Genomic DNA, 15,316 nt, shown 5'->3' with positions numbered 1-15,316 from the left:
CTTTCTATGCTTGATTGGATAATGTGCTTGAGCAAGTGAATTCTTTTGGGTAAGAAGGACAGGTATTCTATACAGAGAAACAAAAGCAGAGGCTCTGTTTGCGTGTGGTCAGTAGAAAGCCTGTGTCTGTTTTTATGAGTGGGACTGCTAACTTGGTACTTCCTCACATTACACCATGTCTATTGTTTGCTGTAATAAATTTGTGCCGCAGTTTCCTTTTCGTACTCTATTTACATTCACTTCTGCCTGGCATTTATTCTGGGGTGATGGAATATACTGTTAAATGGCAGGTTGTCAGGACTGCAGCTATGGAACTGCTGCTCATGGCAAGACCTGTGTGTAGAAATACACCCTCCAAGAGGGAGTATATTTCAATTTCATATTTTTGCCAAAACACTGAGTTTTTGAATGGTATTGGAGCTGTGAGATTCAAGGGGAAAGTCAAATGTTTTGCAGGTGTTGAAGACAATTCAAGAGATAATTTACGATAATTTAAGACACAAATTAATTCAGAAAAAAAAAACTGGAAAGAATCTTGGTATCCCAATATGTTAGAAAAACAAAAGGCAATTGAGAAAAAAAGCCACAGAATGTTCTTCAGCCCAAGACAATCATGCCAAAAATAGCAAGAATGAGTTGTGTTAGCTGAGAAGATACATTACAGTTCTGCATAATGATGTCCACTATAAGAGATAACATGAATGTTGCTAGAGGGGTTCAGTGGGAACTGAAACACATTATATGCTGTTGTTTCCAGCTGACAACTATCTGGAAAACTTGCTAGAATTCAACTTGCTTGAACTGTTCAATCCCACGTAGATGCAAGCAGGAATATTGCCATTGATGCTAGTTAGTGAATGATCAAGACTGCTTTAAACGTACACTTAACTGTGTGGTTGAGCACTGTTATTGGTTTCAGTGGCATTACTCACAGATTAATCATCTGCTCGCTTGTAGAGCTGGAATAAAGCTGTACAGTTCCTGGATTCTGTTCTGTGGTTAGGCCACACTGTCCCTCCGGAGGTCCCAGTAGACAATAACAAGCAGACAATAATTTAACCAGAAATAGAAAATGGGGGAAGTAGTAACAATAAATTCATTAACGTGGTAATTATTAAAGTGAAGAGAATCCTGCACATGAAGTAGTTGTGCTTTAAAATTATCCTCTTAAAAGGAATAAAGTAGTAGCAAGAATATCAGGCAGTGACGAAAATGAGAATAACTGCATCTTCTTGGGGGAATTGGCCTACTTTTTGGCCTTGCTGGTAAAGATGACCTTGTTTGTGTGCAGTGTGCATAGGCAGATTGAAAGTGGAAAATGAAGAAAAGGTGCCTTACAGAGGGGCTGTAAAAGGCAGAGCTTTAAGGACCGTAGGCTTGATTGATGCTAACAGACCAGAGACTGTTTACTGCCTATCTCCTGGCTCATTTGGAGGATAAATCTGTATGACATCAAAGTTTATGTCCAGTAGTTTTTTTCATGCTTGCTGCTCAAGCACTGCACCAGGTCTGCCTCTCCATCCATGCTGTGGGACTGGGGTCTCCCATCCGTCCCACTCTTCTGGCTGACTCCAGGGCAGAGACAGCACAGAAGTCATTTCCAGCAATTTTTTAGCCTTTTTTCAGTCCAGGTGGTTTTACCAGGTACTGTTTTGGTGAATGATGTAAATACTGAGGTGGATAAGACCTTTTAAATAAGAAGCATAGAAATAGCTATACTGTTGTGAGCAAAGTAATGAAAGTGGCTGGAAAAAAGACACGTGGAATCTGGGAACTGGCTGGAAAAACTACAGAGAAAAGTGGAATAGATTGCAGAAGGATTAATGTTTGAAGTACAACCTGACTATATGATGGATATGCCCAGCAGAATTGTAATGCTGTATTTCTTCTACATTTGTTGTGTTTCTCTTCCGAGCTTTGGTTACTCAGCAGCATCTACCTGAACAGCTGACAGATGGCTCAGGCATGGCTGCAGCAGCAGCCACAAAAGTACAGTGTACAGCAGGTCTCATCCCTGGTGGTACTTCCATCAACCTGAAAAAGCCTTCTGACTTACATCTACATGCTGCAATTGCCATTTCTCAGTGGTAAGATCAATGGCGCAGTCAGAGCAGTGCCATGCTGGGTTGCCACCTTTGCAATTCTGGAGCTAAATGTTTAACAGCAGTAGTTTGGAAATGGGTCATTACAGTGTGAAATGTCAGAGTTCTGGGAACTGTGGTTATTTAAATAATGATATTTGCATGTACCATTACTCATCTTAGACAAAGCTAGGAGAAAGATCTGTTTCTAGTTTGTGTAATCTCAGTAGCCATCCAACTACTTGGCATCATCTATCTCATTAAGTCCTAATAGAACATGTTGAATTGTTTCAGCACACTTGGTACATCATTCAAAAACGCTGCACAGATCCTTCTGATAATGGATGTAATGACTCTTGCTGTACTAAAAATAAAAAGGATTGAGTTAAAGAATGGCATTGCGAGTATTACTACATGTTTAGAAAATATCTCTCAATTCATATAAAATAAAAATTAAGAAGCTTTTATAAGCTTCTCATTATAGAAACCCTCTTCACTGTTTCAGAAGTTGTAATGTGCTCTTGGCACTACATGGAGTAACTGTTTGCAGTGAGTGCCCAAGAATGTTCATCATCCAGGAAACTGCATGTGCATGTAAACATAATGGTGTTGTAACTCGGAACTGCAGTTTTGATGGTTTATTTTTACTCATCCTTTGTCACTGGCAAAATCAAAGGCTGGGTTTAATAATTTCTTGTGGTGAAGTCGTGTACCTACGTAGTGATTCCTAATGTAAATGTTATGTAAAATTAGAATGTAATACTACAAAATTGCTTGGTTTACTTATTCAGAATTTTAATAGCTTAGGGATTAGGTTGATTTCCCACTGCTTTGCACTTTTTGTAGTCATGTCCATTACTGTACAAGATGTACAAAGCGGATAAAAAATACTACCATTCTGTTTTGGCACTTCCAGAACACACACAAAGTCAGACCTGGTAGGTTTGAATTGCCAGAACACTCGTATCACCTGCCTAAGGGAGGGTACCTAAAATACTGTTCATTCAGGTCACTTGGTTCTTGGGGCATCGGAGTTTTCCATTTTCATGTCTTTGTGTTTGGTCTTCCAGCGGTTGTAAAAGGCTGTTGGCTGGTGGGTCCTCTGAGTACACTTGGAAAAGCTGTGGTCCTAACAGAAACAGACACAGAAACTTCTGCAACTGTGCTGGGCAGGGCTAAGTGGTCACGTACAGTTGTGTTTGCTGTTCTTCCTGGCCATGCAGTCAAAAAAAAAAGCAAAACATAACCTTAATAGAGCTGTCCTGACCTCCTTATGAGCCAAGTAGGCAATTAAAAAAATATTAGAAATATTTTCTTTTATTTGCACGTAAAATCAGAAGGTTATATTGTTATCATTTGAAAAGGGCAAGCTTAGTGTTTTGATTGTTCCATTTCAAATGTGCTTAGGTAAATATCCATCACACAAGAGTCATATCTTTTAATGAGATGCATGGATGTGTCATTAGTTCAGTTGGAAAGCTGTAAGGACTGAGTTAGAAAGTAAAAAGATAAAGCCAAAGATTTTCCCTCTGGAGGCTGCAGTTTCTGATGTCAGTACAAGGGATATGCAGGTGCAAAAAGAAACAGAGGATAGAAGTATCTTTTCTGAAATACTGAGGAAAGTTGGAACGTATGGAAACAGGAATTTGCTGCTTCGATTTGTACTGTAAAGTATTATACTTAAAAACATCCCCTGCCGTGTTAATGTTGCAGTCAAAATCTGTACTCAGCATCTATAAACCAGAGGAGCCAACCAAGAGTCTGCACAGCCGGTTTGCTATTATATAGCCAGGGCCAAGTAACCAGCAGAGAAATGGAGGTGCCTGAGAATGGCAGGAGCACCAGCAGTGCCTCCATGCTGCCAGGCAGGCTCCCTGAGACGGCTCTCAGCGTGTGGGATCTCTTCTCAGGTAATTCCTGGTTAAGGGAATGGCTGAGCAGCAAACCTCCCTGCTGTGGTTGTGTACGTGCACAGCCAGGATCTCGAGGAGCAGTACCCAGCACAGGTATTGGAAACAAGCTGAGAGCTGCCAGAGGCACCAGTTTGGTCATTTTGTATGCAGCATGCTCACCATTGATTCTGTATAATAATACAGGGGATACAGGAATTTTAGGAACATTAAGGTAATTGCCACTACATGGTAAATATGGCTCTTGTTAACGCCTCAGTCTTGTAAAAATATTACAAAAGCTTTTGTTAAAAAGCTTAAACTGGTGCCCCATGCAGGCAAAAGTAGTTTTTATTTTCTGATGCTCTTAAACATTTGCTGAAGGGTCACTTAAGTCTAGCAGGAGAATGATCATGAACAGAGCAGGAAAATTAAAGTGGCAGAATATAACTTTGAACATTAAAATATGGGAGAAAATAAAGAGTAGGTGCCTGCCGTAAACAACAGCACTGCTTTGGAGCCGGGTGTGACGAACTGACTTCACATCATTTGGCCACAGCAAGCCAGGGGCATCTGTTCCACACTGAAAGTGTGACCAGTCTTGCTGTGAAAGGGAAGTAAAATACCAGCAAAGGATGCTGCAACCTGGTCTAAACTTTTTATCCCATAAACAGCTGAGATTCATGGTGGCTGCTTCTTGAGTCCCAAATATGGGAATTCATCAAGAATGGAACCCAGAACCTTCTACATGCAGTACTGACCAGAAGCTCAAGCAGCAGTTTTGCAGCTGATTATTTCATTCAGTTCTCTCTTTCTTTCACTTTTTCTTAGGTACTGTCTTGTTAACCTTAATCTTAATTACCCATGCTTCCATTGTGACCAGAGCCAAGAGGAGGAAACAGAAAGGCACAGGACAAGAGTGAAAAAGTATTTTTTGACTAAAAATGAAAAACTAACAATAGTTCCCAAGAAATTTAAAAAGTCTTTTCTGATCAGAATTTGCAAGGCTCTGTCTTTTGGCAGTTACTTCCTCCCATGCTGTAGGACAGGATTTTCTATAGGACTTTGGGAGCATTATGCAGTCTCGGGCTGTTTAAGCCTAGGCTGTGTCAGACTTTGCCCAACTGGCTGCTTCCACTCTGAAGTGCATCCATACTGAGGGCAGCACTGCTTTGGGTTCCTACAGCAGGCCATTGCCATCTCAGTCTGAATTTCTCAGCGTTTTACAATCAGATATGCACGGGAAGAAGAAGCACAAATCCTCCCTTCTTACTTAAAGTGCAAAAGAAAAGTCCCTGGTTATTGCTACTCCTGGCACTGTTCTTTGGGCTGCTTGCATCATATACTGAGGAGAAACTTCATTGGGATGACTGTAACGGAATGCTTAACGAGCTGGTGGTTAGCACTGCTTTTGAGAAGCAGTAGGATGGACTCAAATACTTACATCAAGGCGATGGTGGAATCTGGGTTTCCCATATCCTGCTTAAATTAGTAGATCCTAATTCCATGTTGGCTATCTGGAGTCTGTGGGCGATGCAAGCAAAGAAACCAGTCAGCTATGGTGCTTAAACAAGAGCTAAATGCCTGCTTCAGTGCAGACAAGACTCAGGCTGTGCAAGAACTGTGTGTGGAATGGGACTCAGCAGCTACCCTGTCCTCTAGTCTTGGGTAGGATCAACTGTTCCTAAATAGACTTTTTTTTTAACTTGTTCTTAATATGCCCAGAGCAATTTTCCAGATTCTTTTACTCTTGAAAAATGGTCACTTCAGTCTTCCTTCTGAGTTTACCTGAAAATACCGAACCAATTTCATCCAGCCTTCTTGCCGCAGTGGGAAGTGGCCCCCCAGGCACTGGAGTGTTTCTGAATCCATAGCTGCCCCATACTCCCTGCAAGTCCTGCAAGGAGATCCCATACCTGATGGAGACCAGCATAGCCAGTTGGGATCAGCTAGGGCCAGCAGTGTCCTCTCCCAGCACTCTGCATCCAGCGCTTGCTGAGAGCGAGCTGAGGCCTTGTGCTTTCTCCCACTGGCAACACTTTTCATCTGGCTAGAACCCTGCTCACAGAAGGTGATCCGTTCTGCTCACTGCAGATTGCAACTTGCCCCCATTTGATGTGGAAGATCATTTCAGGAGTGTCACATCCCTAATTTGCAAATGATTTGCACTCCAAGTTGTGGGAGCGAATAATTCCACATGTCATTTAGAAAATGTGGCCTGTGGAGTCTATTTGCAGTAACCACATTAGTTAAATTACCAGTGTGATTAACTGTAGGAATGAATGTGCTTTCATAAATGCCAGAACAATTATTTCTCATAATTTATTCCACTCCTTGCAATATGGCCATAAGATTCTGAGGTAGTGTTTTTCAGATAATATATTCCATATTTGCTGATGAGGACATAAGAGAAATTTCTTCTTTCTAGGGCTATTAGATTATACTAATTTGGAGAACATTTCCAGTGTTCTTCATCAGAGTTGAGTAAATTGTGAGAAAAATTATTTTCAGTTTAGGTGGTCAGCAGCATACTTAGCAACAAAATACTCTACTCATTCTCTTATTTCTGCATCCTTTCATTTAGGAGGTGGGGAAGTGTTAAAAACTGTGTGAAGTGAATGTGTATGTATAAATACTTCATGTTTACAAATCCAGACTGCCACTTTACAGTGGCACCAGTTGCGTGTTTACTTCTTTGTCAGTGGCAGATGCATCCCCATGTTATTGATCTGACTAGGGAATGGCATCACCTCAGTAGGGCTCATTGAACCACACGTTTGTTTTCAGAACTGGTTTTGTGAAATAATCTGTATTAGAAGAAAAAGAAGAACTTTTAAATATACTGTCTGTCTTCTGTACTTCTGTTCCTAGTTGCCATTTTGCTGTTAAAATCTTCAGTTCTAATTTCAAGAAACATCAACATCATGATTAGGAGTGTTACTGCTGAAAGGTCAGATCTTTCTCTTTTGACGCTATCAGAGAGCTATGCCTTTTTCTGCTGAAAGCTTGAAAATAGTCACATAGTTTTATATTGGTCTTCCTTCAGTTCAGTATTAGAGTCGAAATAATTCCTGCGTACCACCTGCATTTATACTAAATTTGATCTACAGTGCACATTCAATTTCAGGCTGTAAACAAGTTGTGCCTTATCAGCTGTTGGCTTGTTTTTCTGTGAACCAGAGTACTTATTTCAGTTAAAATAATGTGGGAAAGGAACGCTGGATCAGAGGGTTGCTAACAACAGCTGGTGAAACACGTGTCACTGTGACTTGAATTGCAGTAGTTGTGCCCTAATTTCTCAGTAAATTGATACGCAACTTTTGTGTTGATTTTTTTCTGTGAATATTTTGCTAGGGTGAAGGCATGCAAAATTTTCATTCAAATTCAGAAAAAAATTCTGCCTTGCTAATTAGTGAAGGCTACTGTATATATCATGTAGTCAAATTCTTATTGATCCCAAACGCCCAAATCTGTGAGAGATGATAGGAAAAGTTGACGAATCATGTAAGATGGAGTCATTCCATTAAATTTGTATAATTCACATCTACAATAATGAAATGAAAATGGCCACTGTTCAACAGGACTGAACAAAAATGAATGCTAAGCCATCCTACAATGGAAGGCTAACATCCTGTAACAATACTTTAATGAAAAAAAGCATGGGGCTTCAGGAGCTGTGTCTCTTTCACATGTAACTGAAATTTAATGTACCTTCTCTACAAGACAGTGGTAAAAAATTTTTCAGGCAGTTTGTGGCAGTGTTTCTTTGACCTGAATGATTGGATTTTAGATCAACACTGGAACAGTGTTGGAAGTCAGCTGTCAGCTTTCATTAGTTTAATAAAAAAATTGGAGCAGTAGACACTTGGAACACTACAACCCAATTGTTGATTTCTGCCCTTTATATTCCATATGCCATGTTAGCTTTGTGTCTTTTTATTTGTATTCATTGTTTCAGATAATGGCATTTTCAGAATTAGTTGTGACATAGTAGAAGAAATAAAAATGATTTCACTCTGTTAGGTATGAAGGTAGCTGAAGATCTAGAGTAAAATTAGAGTTTTTGTTGTTATATACATGTACTGATTAAAAGTCATCATAGAATCACAGAATCATAGAATGGCCTGGGTTGAAAAGGACCACAAAGATCATCTGGTTTCAACCCCCTGCTATGTGCAGGATCACCAACCACCAGACCAGGCTGCCCAGAGCCACATCTAGCCTGGCCTTGAATGCCTCCAGGAATGGGGCATCCATAACCTCCTTGAGCAACCTGTTCCAGTGTGTCACTGCCCTCTGTGTGAAAAACTTCCTCCTAGTATCTAACCTAAACCTCCCCTGTCTCAGTTTAAAACCATTCCCCCTTGTCCTGTCACTATCCACCCTTGTAAACAGCCATTTCCCCTCCTGTTTATAAGCTCCCTTCAAGTATTGGAAGGCCACAATGAAGTCTCCCTTAAATCTTCTCTTCTCCAAGCTAAACAAGCTCAGTTCCCTCATCCTTTCATCATAGGAGAGGTGCTCCAGACCTCTGATCATCTGGACTCATTCCAAGAGCTCTGCATCTTTTTTGTACTGGAGGCCCCAGCATTTTAAGGAATGTGTAGAAGTCTTTTAATGAGCAATGTGACAACAAGGCACGAATTAGCCTTTCATAATACTTATATAGAAATGTTTCATTATTGATAAATATTGAAGTGTGTCCCATTTTTTGACAAGGGGCAGTGGGTTTTCAAGATGTTTGGGGTATCTGTTTCCCATCTCACTGCAATTCCCATGTTCTTTATCCAATCTGTATCCCTCCTTACTGGATGGGCTGGGATACGGTTGTTGAATACCTCAACCCACACTGCAGTCTGTAGGACAGAATGACACCAAGTGGGACTGCTGAAGTCTACAGCCCTTTCCTCTTGCAGTATGTCCTCTTACCTAAGCCAGCCCCAGTGTTCAGAGCTCCTCCTGAGGATGTGGGCTATCAGTCAGTGTGCTGGGTTTACAACTAAGATTAAGCTGTGCAAAGCAGATGCAAATGTGACACTAGGAGGTGGAAATAGTTTCAGACTACGCTGCTGTCTTTTTTGATGCTAAATTAAAGCAGCAAGTGGAAGGAGAAGATTGGGAATACATAATAAAGAATGGGAAGGATCTTTGATTTGTTGTTTACTGTATCCTCACTAATGGATAATTGTGTCTGTAATTTGATTAAGCAGATAATGACCAATGCTTTTAAACAAAATAATTCAGCTGGATTAGAATGTTCCTCAGACACTGCATGTTTTGACATAATGGCAGCATTCTAATCGAATCACTAAGAGAAAACATATCCTAAACTGACTAGATTATGGCTACTGTAAATCTGGTTACCTCCTCAGCTAGACTTGGGTTTTGTGTATGCTGTCTGCCTTGAAAAGCTGCTGGTGACAAAACAAAGGTACTTTAAAAGGCACTTATGCTGAGTGTTCCGACTGCTCACCTGTTACTAAAATACTGATGTGTTTTAAGCGGAAGGTTCAGTGCAGGTCAGCAATCTGGCATCGACTGTTTCTGCAGCATGGAGTGGCTGGTCTCTGGCCATAGCAGAGATGTGCAGGTGGCCACGGTGTGATGGAGATGTCTCTTTTGTCTCTGCAGAGGCGGGGGGCAAAAAGCTGCGGAGCACCGTCCAGAGGAGCACTGAGACAGGGCTGGCTGTGGAGATGAGAAACTGGATGACCCGCCAGGCCAGCCGGGAGTCGACGGATGGGAGCATGAACAGCTACAGCTCCGAGGGAAAGTAAGCTGCAGCCATTGCTGTGGTCACCTGACATTTCTCTGCAGTGCTGATAGATGAAAGTGAGGTGAATGCTGTAGGTCCTGTTGAGTCAGAATCTTTCCCACAGGCTTGTGTCATTGGTGGGCTGCATGGAGACCAAGCCCTAAGTTTCTTCTCGTGACCAAGAGAGCCTTCCATGATTCATAAGGGCAGTGTGAGGAATGTTTCTGCAGCTCCATCAAAGACACTTGGTGGGTCAGAGACACACAGTGCAGTGTATGCAGTGCTGTGGGTTAAACACAGGAAAATTAATTTCTCTTCTGAAAGCTTCTGCCTTCAAGAGTGCCTCCTCTGTTCTGCAAAGCCAAGAATTTCTAGAGTGAACATTTCCAGGTCCCATTCACTGGAATAAAGAATTTCTCAAAGATTCTGCTAATTAATCCTGAGTAATGGATGTGAGCAGACATGTGAGGCTGTCATATGTTTTAATTGTCCTGTGTCATGGTTTTCATAGAAGCCCAAGTTAAAGACCACTGAATGGCAGGTCCAAGGCTCTGCCCAGAACAGTCTTGTTGTGGATAGATCTTTTTTACTGGTATTCACAGCACTGAACAATAGACCTTTACTGGTATATTGTTAAACTGGTACTGGTTTGAGTTGCTGCACTGTATGCACTTGAGATGGACATTCATTTATGATTGGTCATTACAAATCTCATTAGTCTTTTGTATTTTTCTTTTAATTGGTCACGTAGAAAATTACTGTTTTCTCAAGCAGTTGCTGATCAGATTGTAAGCAGTGTTACCAAAGATATGAATGATAAAGACAAAAATCTAGAAAGCTAACCAAAACAAAAGGCAAGTTCAAGAGTATTTACTGTTTTTTTTTCCAATATTTTTTTCAGTTTGATTTTCCCTGGTGTGAGGTTGGCTGCAGACAGCCAGTTCAGTGACTTTCTGGATGGGCTTGGTCCTGCCCAGCTTGTAGGGCGACAGACCTTGGCAACACCATCAATGGGTAAGCATTTGTGTCCTATAAAGGTGATATACTGAGTCTGGTAATTAGAACATAGAAATTAAATAGATTCTAATTCTTAAAACAAGGATTTTCCTTGTGATTTTTAACAACTTAGTTAAGTCTATAGTTAAGAATTATATCCTGAGCCAAAGTAGAACATAGTTGTGGATTTTCGTAAAGATACTCAAAAGTAGAAAGATGCCTTGAAAAATTCAATCCTTTATCTGTTCTTCTTCAGTATTCCATTTTTGAAATGTGGCTATGAGACCTATTCTTTCTTTTAATTACTTGAGTAGTATTGAACAAAAATACGGATTTAGGTGCAAAGTAGTTGTTATTGTCATGCCCACAGATTCTATACATTCAGAAGTAGTTTTTCATACCTTTTCGTAAACTAGAGCAAGAGTGAAATGGTTCTATGCAGTTTTACAGAGCTGCTTTGTACTAATACCCTTGCTGCCTTCATGTCTCTGAAATTCTTAAAAAAGAATGTAATTTGAAGTAGTGAGAGCAACAGAAAAGGGAGGTGAGATGTTATTGCAGGGCTCTTTCATTGTTTTATTGCATAAGTAGCAGTGAAGAGAATAGGTATTAAATTACCAAGTAGTATTCAAATCTGGATTGTACTTACTGGTGGAATTCAGAAAAGAGAAGTTGTCAAATACTCATTCTAGAATTTCTTTCTTTGTTTGCTTTCTAGGAGATATCCAGGTAGGAATGATGGACAAGAAAGGACAATTGGAAGTAGAAATTATCCGAGCCCGTGGCCTTGTTGTAAAACCAGGTTCAAAGACACTGCCAGGTAAGGAAGAAAAATCTTGGCACCATGCGTGGAGTTCTACTGAAAAAAAGAGAATTCAAAAAAACTTTCCAACTTCTGAGGCTTTACAATTCAATTTTGGTGACTTTTTTTTAGCAAACTCATGTGTCAATAAATTACAATACTGTTCATTGAAATAGAGAAATATACTGAAATGGTATAAAAGCATGGAGTGCATACAAAAATAATTTTCAGCAGTACTTCAGGAGAAAAAAAAAATAGGCTGTTCTCTGCTACCAGAAGACACAAAAGTATTTGAGTAATTGCAAATGCATTCTTGGGAATTAGACAGAATTCCAGTACCTAAAGGGGACCTAAAGACAACTGGAATGAGACTCTTTTTCACTATGTGAAAAAGACAGGATAAGGACAGGATAAGGTAATGTAGTGACAGGATAAGGAGCAATGACTGTAAACTAAAAGAGCGTTCTCTTTTTAGATTAGATATAGGGAAAAAAATTTTTATTTAGAGAATGGTGAGGCACTGGCATAGATTGCCCAGAGGTGTGGATGCCCCCTCCCTGGAAGTGTTCTAGGTCAGAACTGGGGCTTTGTGCAACCTGATCTGATGGAAGGTGTCCTGCCTGTGGCAGAGAGGTTGAAACTAGGTGTTCTTTAAGGTCTTTTCCAAACCAAACCATTCTGTGGTTCTCTGGAAATAAGGTGTACACTGAAGAGGTGATATAACAATCTTGGAGATGAAGGGGGAATCAACAAGATGTGTGGAATAGGTACCTATTCTGAAAAGTAGACCACTAGGTGATACTTACTCCTTATTTTATAATCTCATGTTCTGTGACATTCTGTGAAAAGGACAATAGGCTGATATTTTTAGTGAGCTTTTCTGCTAAAATAAAAATTGTGTCAGAGTCTTTTCTTCTCTAATTTTCACTTTGTAGATTATTTAAATTATTAACAATTTGGAGCATTGATCCAAATTTCACTGAAGTCAGTGCAAGTCATTCATTTACTTAACAGACCTATTTTGCACACTGTACAGTCATATATAGGAATACAGGTTGCCCAAGGGGTTGTGGATGCCCCCTCCTTGGAAGCATTCAACGGCAGGCTGGATGGGGCTTCAAGCAAACTGGTCTAGAGGGAGATGTCCCTGCCTATAGCAGTGGGTTGAGACTAGGTGATCTTTAAGGTCCCTTCCAACCTAAACCATTCTAAGACTATGATTCTATGAATATCTGATTTTTCCAGGTCAAAATCTGAACTGTTTTGTTGCAAAAAAGGACATATGAAAAGAAGTAAAGAAAAAAATGATACAAGGAAAAAATAAAGAAAATGCAGAGATTCTTTGCATGTTAATAAATTTTACTTTTGCTTGTGGAGATTTGTTCAAACAAGTTACATATCCAGTAAAAGGTAAAATTTAGCATACAGTGAAAGAATATTGCAGCTATAATGCAAAAATCTTTTCTTTCCTTCTCAGCACCGTATGTAAAGGTGTATCTATTAGAAAATGGAGTCTGCATAGCCAAAAAGAAAACAAAGGTAGCAAGAAAAACGCTGGAACCGCTTTATCAGCAACTTCTATCATTTGAAGAAAGTCCCCAGGGAAAAGTTTTACAGGTAATTTGCATTGCTATTCTTAAACTGAGAACATCTCTTGTTCAGTTCTCACTGAGAAATTTACAAAAATCTTTCATGCTTCATTTGGCAAGTTTTACTGTTTCAAAGCCTTGTTGAGTACAGAAATACCACAGTAACACTTACTGATGATTAGCAAGTAGAAAATGCTAGGAAAAAGTTAGCTATAGATTATTTTGCCTATACTATCTGTGCTTCTTATCTCACTGGGCTTTTTTGGTATTACGGATAACTACTCAGTTACTTCCCAGCCCATTTCTGCCCTGTATCTTGGTAATATATGCTGAACTAACCTGTATCATAAGTGGAATAGTTCCATCCTTACTATATATAATTAAATAAAAGGAGGCACTTGAAGAATCAAATAAGTTCTTGTCATTGTCACTGATTTATTTCTGTTTTTGTGTATTTCCTTTGCTAACAGATAATTGTTTGGGGAGACTATGGACGTATGGATCACAAATCCTTTATGGGAGTGGCGCAGATACTTTTGGATGAACTGGACCTGTCCAACATGGTGATTGGGTGGTTCAAACTCTTCCCCCCTTCTTCCCTAGTAGACCCAACTTTAGCTCCTCTCACCAGAAGAGCTTCCCAGTCATCTCTTGAAAGTTCAACAGGACCTTCGTATGCTCGCTCATAGCAGCTGTGAAACTGTTGTCATAGCAACCAGCGTTACAAAAAAAATAAATTACAGGTCGCAAACCCTGGTAACACTGCATGCTTAATGTTGTGTCTTCTGAGCCTGTTTCTAGGGCTACAACGCGATCCTGTGTTCTCAAGGAAGTTGCACACATTGTGCCCTACAGAAGGCCCTCAGGTGAAGGACTGAAGTCATGAAGAACTGATAGGTTTGGAGTTCAGGGACACTCAGTTTTGGTCCAATCTGAAGCCATGGACTAAACTAAAAGAATCAATCTGTTTCATGCAACAAAAGTCCTTTTCAATGGCATATCTATTTTGTTGCTCCTGTTTCTTTATCTGCCCTCCCCTCCTAAAGCTTGGTTATGCCACAGAAATGGAGTTAACCTCCCATGAAGCCATGTTACAAGTTGGTGAAATTGCAGACAATAGAAGAAAAGAAGAATGTAAAGGATGCTGGAAAAGTCAGCTGTCATTTGAAACAGTTACTTGAGATCTGAAAACTCTTCACACCAGAAAGGTTCAAGACTTAAAGTGGCAGGCTTCAAACATCCAGTTATAGATACAGTGAAACCCCAGATATGATGGACTCTGAAAAATAAAATTCTGTGGATATACTGTACTGTACGAAATTAAAGAAACTTTTTTGCATGGACACAGATTTAGCTGAACACTTAAATTATTTTCTTGGGGCTGCAACTTGCAAAAAAAAATCAAAAGAATAAATCAGCCATTTTCAACAGTTTATATTATTTTTAAAAATAAATTTCACTAGTGCATGGTTTTAAAGGGAAGAGAATGCAACAGGGTGATACAAAGACACACCACGTTTATCATTCTTTAAACCAGTCATGGTCTGTATTTTTGCAGACGTATATTAAAAATAAAAAATAATTTCTAGCAAATATTTAAAATTCTGTTTATGTGACAAGAAATAAGTGTAATATACTAAATTTATTTAAATGTAAAAGGTACAAGCCTTGTAAAGTTCAACATAATGTGCAAATTGTACACTTCTTTTACCTCCTCCTTTCTCTCCTTCCAGTCTCCCTTCTTCCTTTCACTCTTTTCCCCCTCCACCTCCCACGATGATCATCATATTCTAAAATGGCTACCTTTTGACTTATTACTCTCTTATGCCCCATATTTGGTTTGAGGATTGCAGGTTGTTCTGCATTTCTGAATTCTTTGAGAAAAATATTGTTTAAGAACTTTTTTTTTTTTTTTCAAGCATGTTGAAAAGGATTTTGCAACATGGCTTGGGAGTACATTAATGTAATTCAGCATGTATTTGATAAAAAAAAAGATATTTGAACTTTTTGCAATTTATTGTACAGTGCATGGTAACTTATTTTCATTTTTTCTCACCTTCTAATTGAATTCTACAACAAAATACTGGATTCATGTGGCCATTGTAAGATGTCTTCAATAAATTTATTTTCAGCACCAGCATCATTCATTCAAGGGTTGAAGTATCATTTCTTGAAGGTTTTGGAAAGAGGAAAAATGAAGTAAA

The 15,316-nt window shown here is 39.5% G+C and overlaps 1 protein-coding gene across 21 annotated transcripts in view; it reads left to right on the top strand.

The window, feature by feature from the left end:
* The window catches only part of RIMS2 (regulating synaptic membrane exocytosis 2), a gene marked incomplete at both ends in the record, with an annotated part of 434,834 nt that extends 421,033 nt beyond the window's left edge, over positions 1-13,801 (top strand). For 20 of the 21 annotated variants that reach the window (XM_079533467.1, XM_079533463.1, XM_079533461.1 and 17 more), the window contains 5 exons: positions 9,602-9,743; positions 10,627-10,739; positions 11,440-11,541; positions 13,001-13,140; positions 13,583-13,801. In XM_079533467.1, coding sequence (XP_079389593.1) covers positions 9,602-9,743; positions 10,627-10,739; positions 11,440-11,541; positions 13,001-13,140; positions 13,583-13,801 — 716 coding nt within the window. Of the gene's footprint in view, positions 1-9,547; positions 9,744-10,626; positions 10,740-11,439; positions 11,542-13,000; positions 13,141-13,582 lie in introns of all 21 variants that reach the window. The other variant, XM_079533451.1, reaches the window with a different exon arrangement.
* Between the last annotated feature and the right edge of the window lie 1,515 nt (positions 13,802-15,316).

Source organism: Tetrao urogallus, assembly GCF_951394365.1.
Source record: "Tetrao urogallus genome assembly, chromosome: 3".
Classification (NCBI taxonomy): Eukaryota; Metazoa; Chordata; class Aves; order Galliformes; family Phasianidae; genus Tetrao; species Tetrao urogallus.
Note: the sequence above shows the minus strand (reverse complement) of the source record. Positions and strands in the feature narration are given on the sequence as shown.